The sequence below is a fragment of the Emiliania huxleyi genome (assembly GCF_000372725.1).
Source record: "Emiliania huxleyi CCMP1516 unplaced genomic scaffold EMIHUscaffold_74, whole genome shotgun sequence".
NCBI classification, from domain to species: domain Eukaryota; phylum Haptophyta; order Isochrysidales; family Noelaerhabdaceae; genus Emiliania; species Emiliania huxleyi.
In genome coordinates this window covers 98,780-118,096 of record NW_005196456.1, presented here as the reverse complement: position 1 = coordinate 118,096, position 19,317 = coordinate 98,780, and the positions used below count along the sequence as shown (strand labels likewise).

Here is a 19,317-nt window from a genome sequence, read left to right as displayed (position 1 = left end):
TATGTGGGAGGGGGTGGGGTGATGGGAGGGCAAGGAATTTGGGCACACGACAGCGTAAGGCACATAGCGGGCGAGAGAGAGAGAGAAGGTGTCTTTGAGATTGGCTCGGAGGTGTTTCGGAGACCTCCTCGCCCTCGCGGACTGCGGCCGCCACTGCCTCATCGCCGGCGAGCACTGCCGCCTCTGTCGCCGCCGCTGCCGCCTCCACCGCCCGCCTCCCCTCCCTTCGCTCCGTCTCGAGCAGCGTCTCCAGCGCGCCAACCTGAGATGCGAGCTCGGCGCCCTCCGCCGACGCGCTGGCCGCCTCGGCCTCCGCCGCCGCTGCGCGCGTACTCTGCCGCGCCGCCTCGTCACGCGCGTTCTGCAGTGCCGCCGCCGCCTCCGAGGCCGCCGCCCCCGCCTCGTCATGTGCCGTCGCCGCCTTGCGCTCCTGTGCGTCGAGCGCTGCCGCCAGCGCCGCCGCTTCCGCACGCGCCGCCGGTAGAGCCTCCGCATCGGGGCGCAACGACGCCGCTTCCGCCTCCGCCGCCTCCGCGCGTCGCTCCGCCTGCTGCAGCTGGCGGCCGGCCGCGTCGCGAGACGCATCACCCTCTGCGCGTGCCGCGTCGAGCTTGGCTTCGCGCGCCGCCGCCTGAAAGTTGGGGTGGGAGGGAGGCGGCGTGTCTCGCCTCGGCAGTGAGGCGTGGAGATCCAACGGCAGCCTATCTCGACTGTGCATCGGCTAGGTCTCCGCTGTATCTCAGCAATGTCTCGCCTCGGCGGTGAGGCGTGAGAGCTCCGACTGCAGCCGCTCCTGCAGCGAGGGCGGGGGAGGGGGTGGGAGGTTGGCTGGGGAGAGAGCGCAGGGCGGGTGGCTGCATCGCGGCGAGTGATGCGCCTCCTCCTTTCCCGCCGCCGCCTTCGCCGCGTCGAGCGACGCCACCGACTCGTCTAGCGCCTGCCGCCCCGCAGCGGCAGCCTCCTCGGCGGCCAACGCGCGTGCAGTCGCCGCCTGCACGTCAGCAGCGGCGCCCGCCGCCGCCGCGGCGGCTGCCGCCTGCGCCTCCTCTGCCTCCCGCCGCCACGCCGTCTCCCGCTGCGCCAACCGGGCGGCGGCCGCACGCTCAGCCTCTGCTTTCGCAGCGCGCTCCTGCGCCGCCTCCTTCTCTGCAGCCGACGCCCGCCCGGCCGCCTTGGCCACCTCGGCCCGAGCCGCAGCCAGCGCCGCCTCGAGCTCCGCCGCCCTCGCGCTGGCGTCTGCTCCGCCGGCTGTCGCCTTTTGAAGCGCCGCCTGGCGTGGCAAGCACAGCGGGGCTGACGATCAAGGGAGATAGCGTCGGTGGGCCGAGGGTCCGATGCCTCCGCCGCCGCCGCCGCCGCCGCCGCAGCCTCCTCCTGCGCCCTCGCCCGCGCCCGCGCCTCTGCCTCCTGCGCCTCCTGCGCCTCCTTGGCCGCCTGTGCCGCCGCCGTCGCCTCTTTCGCCGCCGCCTCCTTCGCCGCCCGCGCCGCCGCCTCCGCCGCATCCAACCTCTGCAGGCCGGCCTGTACCCGCTCCTCGAGGCCGCACCTGTAGCCAGAGGTTGGCCGAGGTTGGCCGAAGTTGGCCGAGGTTGGCCGCGCCACCCCCGCGCCCCAAAGCCGCGCCGTGTCGCCGCGTGGGACTCCTGCTCACACCTCTAGCTGTGAAGACGCTGCTCACACCGGGTGGACCGAAATCGCGTTGAGCGACGCCTGCTCCCGCCTCAGCGCCGCCTCCCCCTCCTCCAGCTGGCGGGCGGCTGCGGCGGACTCGGCCGCCACACGCTTCCGCTCCTCGCCCGCCGCCGCCGCCCGCCTCTCGGCCTCCGCCCTCAGCGCGCCGCCCTCGGCTAGCAGCCGCGCCTCCTCCGCCTAGTTACGGCGGCGCAAGGTGTGCGCCTTCAGGGCATGAGCTGAGGCTGCGGGCTGAGAGCGTCGGCACAACCTGCAGACGGCCCACTTCGGCGCGCAGCCTCCCCGCCTCCTCCGCCGCCACCTCGTGCTGCGAGCCAAGGGCCGCCGCCTGGAGCCAAGTTTTGCCGAGGTTGCCGAGGTTTGCCGAGGTTTGCCGAGGTATGCCAATAGGTTGAGGTTGGTCGAGGTTGGCCGAGGTTGGCCGAGGTTGGCTCCGAGGTTGGCCGAGGTTGGCCGAGGTTGGCCGAGGCTGGCCGAGGCTGGCCGAGGTTGGCCGCCGCCTGGCGCCGCAAGTCGGCAATCGATCCATCGGCCTCTGCCGCCGCCTCTGCCGCGCGCGCGCGCTCCTCGCTCACCGCTGCCTCAAGCGCCGCTGCACGGGCCGCCGCCTCCGCCGCCTCGCGCTCCGCCTCGGCCCTCGCCCGCGCCTCCCGCGCCGCCGCGTCGGCCAGCGACGCCTCGAGCTGCTGCACCTTCGCCTGCAGGACGGAGGGAGGGCACAAGCTCACTTTCCGAGCGACGCCCCTCGAGAGGTCCAGCTACGCGCGCCTCCAGCTGGGTGGACCGCCCGGCCGCCTCCTCCGCCGCCGCTGCCGCTGCCGCCGCCGCGGCCTCGGCCGCCGCGGCCGCCTGCGCCTCTCGCTCCACCTCGTCTCGTAGTTTCGACGCCGCCGCCTCCGCCTCTCTTCGTCCCGCCTCGAGCTCGCGTTTTTTGGCCTGGGGCACCGGCGGGAGGGCGGCGTATGACGAGGGGGCGGGGGTGAGGAGGCGAGGGGAGGAGGAACTGGGGGAGGGCGGTTGGGGGCGGGCGGGGATGGTGGTAGTGGATAGGCGGGTCGTTGGAGGCGTTGGGTCCCCGAAGTCTAGCTGCCTATCACGCTGATCTCGGGTACCATATCCAGGCTGTATCTCGGCCGCATCTCTACTGTTTCGCTGGTCTCTCTCGGCCTTGAGCTCTGCGCCGAGCCGCTCCTCCGTCCCCATCTTCTCCGCCAGCATCTGGCTGTAGCGCGCCTGAGGATCAGTCATGAGCCAACCCCTCATCAACGAGTTCGTTCCTTCGGCGAGCATTCGGCTGCAGGCGCGCGTTGTGCGACCGCACGACCTCCTCGAGCTCGGCTCGCAGGGTGGCTTCGCCCGACGCGCCCGCGCGGCAGTCCATTATCGCCTGGTCCAGCTCCTCTACTCGCGCTGTCAACTCGCCCCTAGCACTCTGCACTGCGGCCGCGGCCTCGGTGCGAGCAGCCTCGGCGGCGGCGGCGGCCGCAGCCTCCGCAGCGGCGAGCCGCGCCTTGGCCTCGTCCAGCTCGGCGCGCCCGCGCGCCCGCTCTGACGCAGCGCCCTCTTCGGCCCTCTTCAGCGCCTCCTCCGCCTCTGCCCGCGCAGCCGCCCGCGCCTCGGCTGCCGCACCTGCTCAGGACACGGCCGGCAGCGTCTCTCTATGATCGACGCGCAGCGCCGGGTCTCGGCTGGTCCTCGGCTACAGGGACTTTCTGCGCTCGCGGACTGCCCGCCCTCGTCCGACTACTATCGGGAACGCGCCGTCGGCCCTCGAGCGCAGCGCGCTGCACTTGGCCTCGGCGTCGGCGGTGAGCTGGGCGAGCTCGGCCGCGTGCGTCGCTTCGGCCTCGGCTGTGCGTGCCTCGGCGTCCTCGTTGCGCGTGTTGAGGTGCGCAATGACCTGCGACGCATGATGCGACGTCATGCTGAAGACACGTGACGGCCACCCGGCGGCACTGGGCTTTGAGGCGCGCCTTGGTGAGCTGCGCGACCTTCTTTGAGAGCTTGAGGTGCAGCTCGGGCGTCAGCCGCTCAAGGGGCACCTCGCCCGTGGCGGACATGCCGCCCCAGAACCGGAACGCGCGAAGGTGGGGCAACGAACTCGGCAGCGGTTACAAGAGAAAAGAATTCAACCCGCCCGCCTCGCCGGCACTGCGGGACTAGAGAAAAGAATTGCTGCGCGCGGATGGGAGAAAAGAATAAGAATATGTGACGTCCCGCAGCTTGCCCTGCCCCTGGGTCCGGATCGAGTCTCACACACTCGCAAGGTAGGCGTCGAGATCAAACCGTCGCTGAAAGTGGTTGAATGCCCAGACCTGCGGGGCGGCCACGGCCGAGGGCGGGGACAGGAACGACCCCAGTGGCGCGACGCGAGGGGCCGGCGGTGCACGCTGCAGCGAAGGTGCGGCATGCAGCAGCGAAGGAGCGCGCCTTGGAGTTTGCGTTTTGTGTGTGCAGTGTGACCGTGTCTCCGTCGCCAGCGGCCTCGTTCCTGAAAGCCCGGTGGGTAGTCGTGTTCCTTGTTTGGCCCCTCTCTCTCTCTGTCCCTCGCGCGCCTTGTCGTAGTCGTCGGAGTTGTAGAAGCGGCGGAGCAGCGTGAGCAGCTGCTGCACCTCGGCCTTCCTCAGCCTGTCGGGCTCGGCCTAAGGGAAGGAGAGAGGGCAGGGGACTGTTTCCTGCGCAATGTAGGGACGGGCCCTCCTCCTACGCGCCCCACGGCGTAAGGCCAGGTGCGCCTGTGGAGGGGTGGGGTGCATGTGTGAGTGCGAGTGCCTCGGCTCGCAGCAGCGCGACGCCCTTGGTGTCGAGCAGATCGTCGAAGAGCAGCACGCTCATCCACGGCGGCGAGAGCTCCGGCGAGCGGCGGTAGTCCTCGAGGAAGGTGTACACAAACATCTGGTGCGCCGGCGCGTACTGCGAGTACAGCATCATGTGGCCGCCGTCCCGCCGCACGGGCCACACAAAGGAGGGCGACTCGGCGCCGCGCTGGACCAGCGTCTCGTACTCGGCCGCCTCGGCAGCCGCGCCAGCCAGCTCGGCCTTCTCAGCGTGGTGCGTCGCCCAGACGTGCAGCACCTGGCTCGCGTCCGCCTTCTCCAGTAGGTCGAGCTTGACGATGTCCTCGAGCTTCTTCGGCACGCCCGGTATCACGCCGCTGGCGATCGCACGCGGCCGCCCAGCGGCCCAGCTGCGGCCGTTGGCGGCGGCACCGGCACCGGCACTGCGCCGGAGAGGCGATAGTCGCCGCGCGAACATGGCCCGAGAAGGAAAGAAGAGAAAAATGCAGCCAAACTAAGGCGAAGAAGAATTTAAACAACACAACTCTCTCTCACAGCAGACAGGCTCGACACAGGTGCGAACTGGCGCGTGCTAGTACTATCACCGGCACACCAGAAGAAAGAGGAGAGGTGGGGGAAAACGCCCGGAGTGAAAGTTGGGAGACCACGAAGAGGGGTCCGGTGTGGTGAGGTGCCGGGTGTGGATGGGCGTCGAGTCCGTGTCGAGTGTTTACATTTGCTCCGAGTAGAGAGGGGGGATTCTGCTGCTAGGGGAAACCTGGAGCGCGGAGCTAACCCTCGGAGACCCGTGTTTACTTTACGGCCCTTTCCCTGCGAACGCGCACCCCCCCCTAGCTAGGGGTCAGGGCTCTCTAGCCCGTAGCCCGATGCCGATCATCCGGCCCGCTGGGTGCGCTTCTTCGCTCCCCGGCCCTGGATGTGAGGTTAATGACTGCACTCCAAGTGCTCCAAGTACCACAAGATAAAAAAACCGTGGAGTTTTTTTGTCAAGGCACCACGCCGTTCGAGACCCCCCCCCCCCCCTCCCCCCCGGCCCCCACCCTGACCTCCCCGCGGGCTCAGTGCATGATCGATGAGTGTACGGGTATGATGACCCTCCGGCGAGCGCTTCCTCGACGGAAGCTCTCAAGCTCCACCCGACAGTCCGCAGGATGGTGGCCACGCGCTTCTTTTGAGCAGCTCGCGCTATGAGCGCTGGGCCGCCTCCGCCTCCATCCTTGCGGCGGTCGCCCTGGCCCTCGTAGCGACTGCAGCAGCACGCCTCGTCTTTGTGGCGGCCCTCGCCTCCTCGAGCGCCGTCTCCCTCCTCTCCAGCGCTGCGGTGGCCTCCTCCAACGCCGCCCTGGCCGCCCCCTCCGCCGCCTTGGACTCCGCCCGCGCAACCTCGGCATCCGCCAGCGCCGCCTCGGCCGCCGCCTCGGCCTCCTCCTCCTCCTCCGCCTCCTCCTCCGCCTCGTCCGCCGCAGCGTCCAAGCGCGCCGCCTCGGCCACCTCGGCCGACGCCGCCGCCTGGCTCTCCGGCGTGATGCCGAGCCGCATCCTCTCCTCGGTGAGCGTCTCGAGAAGCAGGAGAAGCCTCGCCTCCTCGGCCTTCTTCGCCGCCTCGGCTGCGTCTGCCACCGACGGCGCCTCGGTACCCTCCTCGGGCTCCTGCGACGGCCCCGCCCCGCCCGCCCCGCCGCCCTTCTTCTTCTTCTTGCCCTTCTTGCCCTTGGCGCGCTTCTCCGCCTCGACCTCCGCCAGCAGCTCCTCGGCATGCCGCGCCGCCTCCTTCTCCTCCGCCGCCCTCTGCGCCGCCCTCTCCGCCGCTCCCGCGGCCCACGCCGCCTTCGCCGCCGCCTTCGCCGCCGCCTTCTCGGCCGCCGCATGCTCCGCGAGGGCGCGCACGCACTCAGTGTGGCCCTCCTCCTTGGCCCACTGCAGCGCGGTCTTGCCACTCGTAGTGCACAGCGTCACGTCTGCGCCCGCCCGCAGCAAGCAGAGGAGGGCGGCAGGGTGGCCGCGGAAAGCGGCCTGCATCAGTGCGGTGTCGCCGTTGTTGCACTGAAGGTCGATCGCCGCGCCGTGCCTGATCAGCGAGTCGACCACTTTCTCGTGGCCTCGGCCGGCGGCGCTCATCAGCGCGGTGCTGCCGATGGTTGCTCGCTGGTTGATCTCCGCGCCGTGCCGTAGTGCCAACTCGACCAGCTTCTCGAAGCCATACGCGGCGGCGCCCATCAGCGCGGTGGCGCCGTCGCTGATGTGCAACTCGAGATCCGCACCGCGCTGGAGCAGCGCCTCGGCCAGCCCCTCGTGGCCACGTGTCATTGCGACCATCAGCAGCGTCATGCCGACATCAGGGCCGTCCGCAAAGACGTACTCGAACGTCGCGTTCACCCGCCCGCCGCCGTCGACCCACGCCAGCACCGCCGCCTCATCGCCTTGCCAAGCCGCGTCCAAAACCTCCTTTGGCACTGCCCCGCTGCTCGGCTCGGCCTCCGCGGCTCCCTCGCTGCTCGAAGCAGAGGCCGCGGCATTCGCACCCTCCGCCGCGCCTGCGCCGCCTGCCTCGGCCGACGGCGCCTTGCTCCGGCCCGCTGCCACCTCCCCGAGATGCGTCCTGAACGCCTCGACGCACTCAGCGTGGCCCTTCTCCTTGCCCCACTGCAGCGCCGTCTTGCCCGCCGCGTCGCGCAACGTCATGTCTGCGCCCGCCCGCAGAAGGCGCAGCACGACGGCGGGGCGGTTGAAGTAGGCGGCGAGCATCAGCGCGGTGTCACCGTTCTTGTCTTGCAGGTCGATCTCTGCGCCACACCGCAGCAGCAGATCGACCACCCGCTCTTTTCCGCCTTCGGCAGCCGTTGCCAGCGCCGACCAGGCGGCGGAGTCCTGTGGGTTCAACTCCGCTCCGTGCTGCAGCAGCATCTCCACCACCCGCTCGCGGCCATGGAGGGCGGCAGCGTTGAGCGCAGTGGCGCCGTGACTGGTTTGCAGGTTGATGTCAGCGCCACGCTTCAGGAGGAGCTCGACAATCTGCACGTGCCCTTTCTGTGCGGCGAGCATCAGCAGGGTGCATGGAATCGGAAGGCCGCTGACCTCAGAGGGTCGCTCAGCGAGAGTGTCGGCCTTCCCGCCTTCATTCAGCCACAATCGCACCGGTCCCACGCGGCCGTCCGTAGCCGCCTTGAGGGCGTTCTTTGGGACTTCGCCGCCCGGCGCGCTGTCAGCAGGCGGCGGCGGCGTGCGGCGCGGTGCGTTGGCGCGGGAGCGTGAGGCGGGCATTTCACACATGTGTAAAAAGAAAAAAGAGCCGCTGGCGTCTAGGGCGGCCGTGCGAGCCAGATCCCAGGCAGCGCCGAGGCACCAATGGGGCCTCAAGTCTCGACGGGAGGCAGTCGATTATCGGGCGGGAGGGCTCCAGTGTGGCGGCCACCTGGTCCCTCTCGCAGGGGAGCCAACGTCTTTCCTCTCTGTCCTTCGACCATCCATGTACTCCGCGATGGCAACATCCTTCTTCCTTGCACCGTGTCTTGCGGCCTTCGGTTCAAGTGGCTTTCACCTATGGGTTTCTGTTTTCTTTCTTTCTTTGGGGACTAAACCCGAATACTACGTTCGGATCGCTCTGATGGCAAACCCTGTCAGCAGTTAACCCTCGGGTATGTTCGTAAGAGCCACATACAGTGAAAGGTAGGTAGGTAGAAAGGTGAAGAACAGCCAGGCTCGGACTGGACACCAACGCGGTATGGGTGGACGCTAGACAGATGATGACGACACGCACGAGCGACACACAGACACAAACAGGCTCACAAGACACACAGCCAGCTGGCTGCCACACACCCTGAGTAGGCGTACACATAACTCAGGGCCACATCCTCCCTGTCGCCCCCCCCAGCGCTCCAAGGCACCAGAAGAACAAACAAGGGCACAACAAACAACAGACAACAGGAAGTGACATGCGAGGCTAGAGCAGTCTTGCTCTACCTCCAGCAATCTCGCCGGCCGGCGAGGCACGGACGAGACTGTGTGTGGGGTCATGTGAGGTGTCTATGGACGCTCTCCTCAGAGGCTAGCTGCCTGCGGCTAGCCCTATCTCGCACTCACGGGCAGTGACAATTCAATGGGTGAGTGTTTGCGAGCAGAGGCGCGTGGGCTAAATCTAGGCCGTACGTCGTGGCACTATGACGAAGGTAGACGTGCGGCCGCAGCGCGCCCGCCGCAGGCTCGGCGGTGCGCGCGTGTTAGCGAGAAAGTTGCGGGTAGAGCCATGCCCGACTTTTCGAAGGTGAGGCCTCTGCGACGAGTGCCAGCCGCGCTGCGGAGCCACACCCTTCGAGCCGCGTCCCGTCGGCACTGTCCCCGAGTGGCCCCGCCTTGGCGGCACACACTCTCGACCAGGACAGTCCTGCTGACGGGAACGTGTCGCGCGCCGGCGACGGTTGCGGCGTGCTCGATGTGAAGCGACGATGGCACGACCACCGCCCTGCTTCGCAGACCGGGCAAGGAGGGGCCTGCTCCCGTTCCGCGAGGAACAGGAGGTCTCCCCCCCTCCCCCGGCCTGAGCAGCGACGTGTGGACGGCAGCCCCTTGAGTCGAGGGCGGCGCGACCATTGCCCTGCTCGCAGCGGCCAGAGACCGAGGTCAGTGCAGATGGTCGCGCCGCCCCGCTCCGCCCCGCCCGCCGCCGCGCCGCGCCGCCGCCTCGCGCAGCCGCCGCGCCGCGCCCCGCCCGATGATTAATAATTAAGATTACCCGGAATACGGTACGCAATTAAGGAATTAATGAGTGACGTAATCAATTAAGTGAGCGCCCTCGCGTCACCTATGACTCGACCAGTGTGAAGGTGAAGAAATGTCACCGAGCGTGCGTGCAGCTGGCCCGGGGGGGAGAGAGAGAGAGAGAGAGACTCAGAGAGAGAGAGAGAGAGGGAGAGGGAGAGAGAGAGAGAGAGACCTGAGAGAGAGAGAGAGAGAGAGAGAGAGAGGGAGAGGGAGAGAGAGAGAGAGAGACCTGAGAGAGAGAGAGAGAGAGAGAGAGAGAGAGAGAGAGAGAGAGAGAGAGCGAGGGAGGGAGAGAGAGAGAGAGAGAGAGAGAGAGAGAGAGAGAGAGAGAGAGAGAGAGAGAGAGAGAGAGAGAGAGAGAGAAGGGGGGGGGGGGGTGCATCAGGAGCAGCATCACTAGTCCTCGTAGTACATCATGAAGTAAACTCAAAGACCCACCACAGCCTCCAGCCTCCACCTCCACCCGCGAGCCGCCACCGCTGCCGCCCGCGACGCCGCCCGCCGCGTCAGATAGCCGCGACGCGCGCATCGAGTCGCGTCGGAGAGCCGCGCCGCACCAGCAGCAGCATCTGCAGTGAAAAAGAAGGAACTACGGTGCGGTGCAAGAAAGAAACCCGGTGGCGGCCGTGCGAGGCAGGCGACCTCTTGCGAGCCTTGGGGAGACTGCTCAGCTGTTCCGCAGGCTGGAAGTACCTCGCCAGGGTTGTGGGCCTCTGTGTGTGCATGGACCCTCAGCTCGAACGGTTTGCCGACACGCTTGCTCTCGCCGGCATTGACATCACACAGCCGTTCGACGTGCGATGGTACAACGCGCACGCGATCGAACATTCCCTGCCGCTGAGCCCGCTGCCGACCTTTGAGCGGCCACCGTCAGACGGCACGCTCGCAGTGCTGCTCGGCAATAGCACGGCGCTTTGGTCCGCCTTTTTGCGCTGGCTCGCCGCGCAGCCGGACCCCGAGAGCGTCACAGACCCGCTCGACACGTACACAGCGTCGGTCATATCCGCCGCAGTCGCCGATCTGACGGGCGGAGCACGCCACGACATCTTCTGGGTGACCGACTCGTCGCGGCTCGTCTCGATGCAGCGCGTTGCGCTGGTGAGTGGCCTCTGCTACCATGACGCCGAGACGCAGCTCTCGATCCACCCGGCCTTCGGCGCGTGGGTCGCCTTCCGGGCCGTCGTCGTGCTCGACGCGCCGGCCGCGCGATTCGGCGATTCTCCGCCGCCGCTCGTCCGCTGCCTGCTTACCGACGCGGACAAGGCGTCGGCGAGAGACGCCATGGCGGCCGCGCTGCGAGCTAGCGACGAGGCGAATCTGTGCACCCAGCTGCACGGGGCGCGCCTGCACACACGCAAGCCACGTGAACGCAGGCGCACCCACTAGCGACCGTCTCCACATCCCCTTGTAGGCCAAGGGGATGGAGCGCGACGTACGGCTCGCATGGGCCGCGCTGCGCGATTGCGTGACGGTTGGGCGCGATCACCGGTACAGCGAGGCGCAGCTCGTGTACCACTACACAAAAGACAGGGAGGTGCTGATGCATGCGATGCGCGCGCAGCCAGCGGCGACATGACAGTGGCATGAGTGAGTGTCTCTGAGACCGTCGGAGCAGGCCACTGCGCGTGTACCGCAGAATCGGCACATTCCCGCCCGCCCGGGTCATGCGTCAACACTCTACGTAGTCTCTACTGCTCCCCCGAGACTCCGAGACCTGTCCCACAGCCTGTCGTGTGTCTCGAGTCTGAGACCCCTCTCCGCGCCTATCTGCTGCTCTCGCAAAAAAATTCTTAGCTTTAAAAACTTAAAAAGTTTTTAAAGCTAATTAGCTAAAAGGCCAAGCGCCGTGCAAGAGCCACTGCTCTCTCGGGCGTGAGTAAATCGCCTTTTTTATTGATCGATGTTGTCTATACATGGAGACTATTCCAAGAAGTAGTAGTGGGGGAAACATGCATTCGAGAAGAGAGAGCCCTCCGCCCCCCGGGGGGGCCTGCATCGCCGCGACCAGTGAGCAGTGTGCACAGGCTTCACTCTCTTCAGTGGGCTGTGGACACACAAGTGAGTCTCGGCCTGGTCTCAGCCAGTCTTGGAGAACCCTGTCCACGCCTGAGGATTCTGCACTAGCGATTCTGCCACCCAAGACAGGATTCTGTATGCGGAGGCTCGAGCGGGATTCGTGTCCGTTTCTTCTGATTCTCACTCTCCTTTTCCGGTTCTGCCTACTCGATCTGATTCTGCCCGTCCCCTTTCCACGCACTCAGCCTCCGGGCAGGATTCCTCACCCAGCTTCCGTTTCTGCCTAATCGATCTGATTCTGTCCGTCCGATTCTCGCCTTATCAGATTCTGTCGCGCGATTGCGGTTTCTGCCTCCGGATGCCGGAAAGGGAATTTTCCGCTCTCGCCGCCGATTTCTTGGCAACCCGGCCGGACTCTCGTTTCCTGATTCCTGTTTTTGCCCGTCGAGGGGCGGTAGCCCGGCCGGCCGGCCATCTGGGCATGCTCACTCAACCAATCACGCTCATGTGTACGCGCCGTATCCTCCGCGCCACCCACTTTGCCATCGAAGTGCGCTCCGCGCTCCGCACAGTACAGTCACTTTTGAACGGCGGCTCATCACACGTGCGTCAGAGATCTCATGGGCGGTGGCATGGTGGAGCCAGAGCAGTGCGCGGCCGATCTTAATTCTGGGCAGGCGGCCTCCCATTCCCGCGGGCGCTTGGTCCCGGGGTTTGAACGGCATGCCGGCGTCAGATGCAGCTTGGCGCCGGCCTGCGGCGACCCCGCAAGCGGTCGTTGGTGCTGCTCAGCGATGCTCACAGCGGCACGTCTGCTCTTTTGCTGTGGGGAGTGCTGTCTGATTGGGTCTCCAAGCCCGCGGGCTCGCTGTGAATGCACCCGCCAGCTAGGCAGCTCCGCGGCGGTGTGGGTGTAGAACGGGTAGGCTGCTGTCTCGTGTCTCGGTGCTCGTACTAAGTCAATGGGAGGAGTGCTTCAATTTCTTCTTCTTATACGCCCAGCTCAAAAGCACACACGCATCACGACGCCTAGACAGGCGAGACGCGGCGACAGCCGCGGCGAGCTCGTTTTAGAAGCGAGCCGCTCGCGGCGAGCAGTTTTAGAAAAAGGGAAAAGGGGGAGGGTTGTTTGAACCCGAGCCGAGCTTCGCTCGGCTCCCCCCCGCGCGGGAGCGCCCCCCCCCCCCTCTCCTCGGGGGGGTGGGCAGAGCCCGCACCACACACTGCGCCTTTGCGGACGCCGGACCGAGGCCTAAGCGCTGAGTGCGCTGACGTGAGGCTGGAGCGCCAGAGAGACCCGCGCCTGAGCATGCTGCCGCGGGCGAAGTTTGAGTGAGCTGTGTGAAGCCCCGCGCACACGCAATATCGGCTCAGGAGTTCGGAGAGTCAGGCCAACATAGGATCCCGCCGAAATGCGTATGACCGGCTGCGAGGGGGAGGGGACCGACGGTGGAGCGGACCGACGGGCGAGGGGGAGGGGACCGACGGGGAGAAGACGGAAGCGAGGGCGGCTCCGGTGGTTACGGGAGAGGATAAGAGAGCGAGGAGAGAAGGGGATAGAGGAGAGAAGGGGATAGAGGAGAGCGACGGGAGGTGAGGACGACGCTGGGGCGAGGGAGGGGCGAGGTGAGCGCAGAGGCGAAGCGGGGCGAGCGGGAGGCGGCGCTCTCGGTACCTTTGCGGCGGCGGAGGCGGCGGCAGCGCGGGCCATAGTCTTCTCGTGGGAGTCGCCCGCGCGGCTGCGTTTGCGATCATTTTCGCCGGACGGGCCCGTGTTGCCCGGGGGCGCCTGTGCGGCGAGGGGTCGGTGTGGCAGCGGGGCCGGTGGCAGCGCGGAAACTAGAAGCTCACCTTCTGGCTGCGTCCCGGCTGCGGCTTCTCTTGCGGCTTCTTCTTGCGGTCAGCCTTCGCGCGCTTCTCCCCCTTTTCCAGCGACTTTGCAGAGATCCGGCCTGCGAGGGCGAGACCGGCAGCCAGTGGACCGGCCCAGCCGCTCGCGCCACCGCCGTAGTACTACGCGACGCGTCACGCGTGTGCCCACGGCCCCTTCCGGACAGTCTCCGAGAGGCCATGGGTGTGAGGGCGTGCACGTGTCTCGAGAGGACACCGACGGCGCGCACGTGTCGGCAGCGACATAGTAGAGCGAGTTGCGAGTGGTGCTTCTGCAAGAGACTCGGCGACGGCGGGTTTCTTCTTCTCTTTGGGATACAAGCCTGAAGCGTGAGAGAGAGAGAGAGAGAGAGAGAGAGAGAGAGAGAGAGAGAGAGAGAGAGAGAGAGAGAGAGCCGTGTTTACCCGCCGTCAACGAAAGAAAACTCACCCCCGCCGCCTAGCCGCTCGCTCGCCGTTCGCTCACCCGCTCGCGCCAGACCTTCTCCCTCCTCGTGATCCACCCGCCGCCACCCTCGCCTCGCCCTCCCGCCACCTAGCCGCTCGCTCGCTCCTATCCGTGCCACGCCTATCCGTGATCCTGCCGTTACCGCGCCGTCCTTGCTCCTCCCTGCCGTGCCGCTCCTTCCTCCGTGCCGCGCCGCCCTTGCCGTTTAGCCCGCCGCCCCCCCTGCCGTCCGTTACCGCCGTGCCGCCGTACCGCCGCTCCTACAGTGCCACGCCCCGTGCCGTTTGTCCCGCCGTCCGATGCCCTGCCTGCCGTCTGTTGCCGCCGCGCCGCCTTACCGCCGACCCTTACCGTGCCGCGCCGCCTTTACACACACACCTGACTTCTTGCTCGACCGAGTTTGCGTTGAGGAGCGAACCGAGCCGCCGGTGTGTCCCGCAGCGGCCTCGCTGGGCCAGAACATCGGCCCGCGAGTGCTCCGCAGCAGCCTCGCTGGGCCAGAACATCGGGCCCGCGAGGTGGATGCTAGCATGAGCCCGATCCGTCGCAGTGCTCTTGCGTTACGGCGGTAGTGATCTAATCACCCGAATACCACGTTCGGATCGCTCCTCATCGCAAACCCTGTCAGCAGTTTACCCTCGGGTATGTTCGCAAGAGTTACATCTAAAGATATATGGCTCCCCCGTTGTCCGCCGCTTACCCCGTGACCGGCACAATTCGTGGTACCGAGGAGTCTCGAGCTTCAGCTGGTGAACCATCATGCCGCTCTCGGCACAGCAGAAGCGCGAGCGCCGCGCCGCGCAGCGCGCTGCCGAGGCTCAGGACGCGGCTCGCGGGCAGCGCAAGCCGGACGGCGCCGAGCCGGTGCTAGGCCGCCTCCGCTGCGCCTACTTCCTTGCGCTCCTTGCGCGCCGCTGGACGTCGGCCGAGAAGACCGCTTCCCTCTGGGGACCCGACTCCGCGAAGATCGCGCGCGCGTCGTGAGTGGCGGCGCGCGCGCGATCTCCGTTCCCGGGCACGCCGGTCGCAGTGGCATGGGCTCCCAGGCTCAAAAGCGCTCCCGTCAACAGCGAGCGAGCGCCGCCGCTGCTCCTCCTCCCGCCGCCGCTCACCGAGACTCGGTGCCGCCGTTCGCCGCCGCCGCCGCCGCCGCCGCCGCCGCCGCCGCCTCGCGCCTCGCCTCCGTCACCGCCGCCCTCCATCTCGCAGCGGCGCGTCTCTCTGATGGCGCGGGCGCCTCGCTCACCGGCGCCTCGCCGCCGCCGCCCCCCCCCCTTCTTGCGCCGCTCCGCTCGTGGCCGCCGCCTCCCCTGTCAATCCCGCCGCCTCCCCTGTCATCCCGCCGCCCGCACCACCGCCGCCACCGCCTCGCGCCTCGCCGCCGCCGCCACCGACCGCCCTCCCCTGTGCCGCTGAGCGCGGTGCAGGGGGCGAGCCCCCGCTGCGCAGCCTCACCGCAGTGCACTGCGCTCTCCGCGCCCCTGACGATTAGAGGTGTGGAGGGTGGGTTGAACGAAATCCGGGGACGCGACCCACTTCGCCACAGACGGTCCCGCGCCTCGCCGCTATGACGGCCGCACGACCGCAGCTCGTGTGCGTGCGGCCGTCTTAGTCCGGAGTGAATACTCAAACGCGCTCGTCGGTGACGGTGTCCCCGGATTTCGCCGCGCTCGGCGAACCTCGACAGCGCCCCTTCGGTGGCATGCATCAAGCTGCTGTACAGCCCCGGCATCGCCTCCCCTGGCTTAGCTCTTAGTCAAGATATTGTGGACATGGTTAGTCTCTACAATATATACACTGACACTGAACCTCCCAGAGCTCGTCCCGGTCCGTCACGGCCATCCTCGGCCTCCGGAGAGGCCCCCCGGCGCGGTGCGGCGGAGTCACAAATCCGACGGCAGAGCACCGGGACGCGGTCGGGCGATCTAAGGCCCAGTGAGGCGTACGCATTGCCCATCCAGGACTATCACCTGGACCTATCAATAGGGGCTGGAGCCGAGCAGGAGGGCCCGGCGCACAACCCCTTGTTCAACTCACCCTCCACACCGCCCGTAAAGCCGTAGTGAGGAGGTGGTGTTGCACAGCATGGAGCTCGGCGAGCGTTTAGCGAGCCCCTCAGCTAGTTATTACATACATAAAAATCGCTTTCCTCCTTCTCTCTCGATGCCGCTCTACCTCGCGATGTGTGTGCCGCCGCACGTGAGTAATAACGTAGTAGCCAACCAACTCCTCTCCCATCTCCCTCCCCTGTTGCGACGCGGCTCTTGCGACGCGGCGAGCGTCACCAGCCCCTGAGCCGCCGCGCAGGGCCCAGTTCAAGACGGGCAAGAAGGGCGCTTGGTCGGGTGAGACAGCGGCGAAGGAGGTGGAGAAGATGGCGGTGTGGCGGAGAGGGTGGTGGCGGAGAGGGTGGCGGCGGCGACGGGGGTGGCGGCGAGGGCGGCGGCGGCGACGGCGCTTGGCGGCGAGGGTGGCGGTGGAGAGGGAGGCGGAGGCGAGGGAGGTGGAGGCGAGGGAGGCGGAGGCGAGGGCGGCGGAGGAGAGGGCGGCGGTGGCGAGGGAGGGGGGGGAGAGGGTGGTGGAGGAGATGGCGGTGGAGGAGAGGGCGGCGGCGGCGAAGGAGGTGGAGGAGATGGCGGTGGCGGAGAGGGCGGCAGCGGCGATGGCGGCGGCGGCGACGGTGGAGGCGGAGAGGGTGGCGGCGGAGAGGGTGGCGGCGGAGAGGGAGGTGGAGGAGAGGGGGGTGGTGGAGAGGGCGGCGGCGGCGACGGCGGCGGCGGCGACGGAGGAGGAGGAGAGGGTGGCGGAGGAGAGGGTGGTGGCGGAGAAGGAGGTGGAGGAGTCCTCGAGGAGCAGAGACCTGAGGCAGTGGCGAGAAAGGCGCGCGATGAGTGGAAGAAGAGTTGCAGGTGTGGATGATTGAGTGAGGTGGGCGCGCCGCCGCCGCCATGCTACGAGTGTTCAAGCACATATGCGCTGGCGAAAATCCAGACGCGGTGACATGAACGCCTCGGCAGGTGGCGGCTGCTCACGCCCGTTTGCTCGCGTTGGGCAGCGGGGGCGACTGACCTTCGAGGCGAACGTCGTCGAGGCGAACGTCGTCGAACGTCTACCGTTCACGTAAACGCACAACCCCGGGCCCCGAAATCGCACACCGTTCACACTCGTACGAGTACGAGTATCGGGCCTTTTCTCGGATTCGCGCCTGCGGGTTGGCCGCTGATACTCTTAGATTTAGCGGAAATCGCTTACTTGGGCGCCGACGTTTTCTTAATGCCCAACAGGCACCGGAATGCCGCACGTGCCACCCCACCTCGTTACGCCAGAGTTCGTCGAGCTCCGGACGGGTGGTGAATACCTTTATTGCGCCATCCATCGCACCTTCCATGGCTCCGATGACTTTACCCGGGCCCAGTCGCGGCTGGCTGCGCGATACTGCATAAAGTGCACGCCGAACGAGAAGGCAAACATCGACACGCTCGCAAACATGGTACCGTCGGAGGCTGGCATCCTCGAAGGGCGCTTGCGGTGCGGCGACTCGGGAGCAAAGGCGACCGTGCAGTCGGTCGGCGAGCGGAGCAAGCGTGCCGAGAAACGAGGGACAGATGTTGGAGAGGAGGAGGAGGCGGCGCCGAGGCTTTACCGCGCCGCCAAGGCAAAGCCCAGGCGCAGTAAGCGAGGCAAGCCTCTGCGGAACGCGAAGCCGCGGCCAAAGACGGCTGCCGCGCGGCTGCGCCACCAGTGGACGCGCCGAGCCGGCACCGTCCGCGTAAAGTGGACTGTCCGGCGGGCAGGCGGCGCGGTCGACCTGCCGCTGTGCACCACGCTTGCGGCGCAGGCGGCGACGCTCGAGCGGCTGCGCGCGGACGGCATTCTTCGCGAGGCGCGCCCGCGAAAGCTACACCGAACGCTCGGCTTGGTCGAGTACATCACTGACGTCACGCTGCTCCCCGAGCCGGGAAAGTTTGTGTGTGGTCAGGCGGCAATGATGAGCGGATTTGGCCTCGAGTTGACGGAGCTCGGAATTGAAGTGTGGGCGCCGTCATCCCGGCCGTGCGAGAACCTGCTCTCCTTTGCAGGCATGAACCGACTATGCGCCGCAGCATCAGGGATCGGCACCGCCCTCCTCCTCCGCAAGCCGCTGGTGCGCGTGACGAGCCAGAGGCAAGTCTTGCAACGGGACCACGGCGTGTTCATCATCACCGGCTTCCATGTGCCTGGCGCCGAGAACGACTTTGAGCAACTGCTGTCGTACTCCCTCGAAGTGATGGGCTTGAGGTACGCGCCCCACACACCAACCGAGCCCAACGCACCGTATCCAGCACCGACTCACACACCGCCCCCCCATGCAGGGTTCGCGTATGGTGGGAGAGGGCAGACGAGTTTGTCTGGTGCTTGGGCGCCGTCCGCCAGTTTGACGCGACGTCCGACCAGCACCTGGTCGTGTACGAGGATGGGGAGCAGCACTGGCACGCGCTGCACCAGGAGCAGGAGATGGGCACGCTCGAGTTTGTCGACGAGCCGCCGTACCGTAGCCGCGAGCACTACGATGACACGACGCCCCACTACGTGACGTATAACGCGGACACGCGCGCGCTCTTCTTGTACCCAAATGTGACCGTGCTCGAGAACAAGGACGTCGCCGGCGTGGACGCGTTTTGCGCCCGGCTCGCCCAGGCCCCGCACTACCTGCACATCCCGCGCGATGCGGAGCTCGTGCGGCAGGTATTTGTGAAGGTGGGCGAGCCGGGCTCCACCCTCCGGGACCTGCCGCATGTGTGCTCGACCTGGTTGAGCAAGGCCTGCGGCGGGTGAGGTTGTGGCCACCACCGAGGCGCGGAAAAAGAATTCAGTCCGTGGGTCCGTCGGTGTGTGGCTGTGGGCCCGTTTGAGCGATGTGTGCATGTGTCATGTGAGAAGGCGTTGCGGAGGGGTCGACGAGGGCCGCAAAGGCGTTTGAGGGTGAGGGGGGCTTCTTGGCGTTTGTGCCGGCGATGATGCGCAGATATCGAGTAATGGACATCTCTGCGCGCAAGACCAGTAGATCGTTGGGGGGTAGAGATAGTGGTAGATTAAGACTGGAGATCCTAGCGGATCTCTCACACACGGACACGCCCAAGTCTCGCCAGTAGATCCCTCCTGTCCGGTTCCCCATTCAAGACAAAAGATCGAAGAATGAGATTGTGGATTGCAGATCGCTCTGAGCAGCAACACCAGGGCCAAAATGTGTGGAGATAGGATATGGAGAGGCGATGTGACGGCACTCACAGGGCACGGGAAGCTCTCCCGCCGCGTCTGCGTGGCCCGCCCGAGCTGCGGGGAACGGCGGGCGCCCCTCCCGGCGGAGCTGGGTGCGGCAGACGGGCCCACGGGTCGGTTCCGGGCCGATTTGGGGCCGTTCTGTCTAGTTATGGGTCAAAATCGAGCTAGACAGTTGAAAATCTCGCCCCCACGGATGGTGCTTTTTTATTTTTCTAGCCACGATCGTCGCCCGGGCCCGTGAGGCCATGGGAACGCCCTCGGATTGTACAGCACCCTCCACTAGCCACAACCGCGGGCCCTCAACCGGGTATCGGTGTCGCGGCAAAATAGCCTTCAGACTCGGTCTCGTCGTTATAAATCGGCCAATCTGGCCCCTCTGACACAAGTTTTGCTTTGGGACGCACCGCAGCACTGCGGAGTCGAGATCCGGCGCGCAAACATCAAAAGTACCAC

General features: G+C 66.9%; 4 protein-coding genes across 4 annotated transcripts; 1 reads left to right on the top strand and 3 right to left on the bottom strand.

The window, feature by feature from the left end:
- Nucleotides 1–4,395: 4,395 nt before the first annotated feature.
- EMIHUDRAFT_217464 (hypothetical protein) lies at nt 4,396–4,947 on the bottom strand (the record flags this gene model as incomplete). The annotated part of the gene is made up of 1 exon (XM_005760715.1): nt 4,396–4,947. One exon carries the CDS (start codon nt 4,945–4,947, stop codon nt 4,396–4,398), a length of 552 nt encoding a protein of 183 aa, XP_005760772.1.
- A 728-nt stretch (nt 4,948–5,675) lies between these two features.
- EMIHUDRAFT_106057 (hypothetical protein) lies at nt 5,676–8,504 on the bottom strand (the record flags this gene model as incomplete). The annotated part of the gene is made up of 2 exons (XM_005760714.1): nt 5,676–6,239; nt 8,451–8,504. The coding sequence occupies 2 exons, from the start codon at nt 8,502–8,504 to the stop codon at nt 5,676–5,678; spliced, it is 618 nt and encodes a 205-aa protein (XP_005760771.1).
- A 1,467-nt stretch (nt 8,505–9,971) lies between these two features.
- Nucleotides 9,972–11,057, top strand: EMIHUDRAFT_465565 (hypothetical protein; the record flags this gene model as incomplete). The annotated part of the gene is made up of 2 exons (XM_005760713.1): nt 9,972–10,586; nt 10,660–11,057. 2 exons carry the CDS (start codon nt 9,972–9,974, stop codon nt 10,822–10,824), a joined length of 780 nt encoding a protein of 259 aa, XP_005760770.1. The 3' UTR covers nt 10,825–11,057.
- A 3,572-nt stretch (nt 11,058–14,629) lies between these two features.
- EMIHUDRAFT_358857 (hypothetical protein) lies at nt 14,630–15,726 on the bottom strand (the record flags this gene model as incomplete). The annotated part of the gene is made up of 2 exons (XM_005760712.1): nt 15,666–15,726; nt 14,630–15,094 (listed from the first exon to the last, which is right to left on the bottom strand). Coding segments are annotated over exons 1-2 (260 nt in total), but the record flags the coding sequence as incomplete, so codon positions are not given.
- Between the last annotated feature and the right edge of the window lie 3,591 nt (nt 15,727–19,317).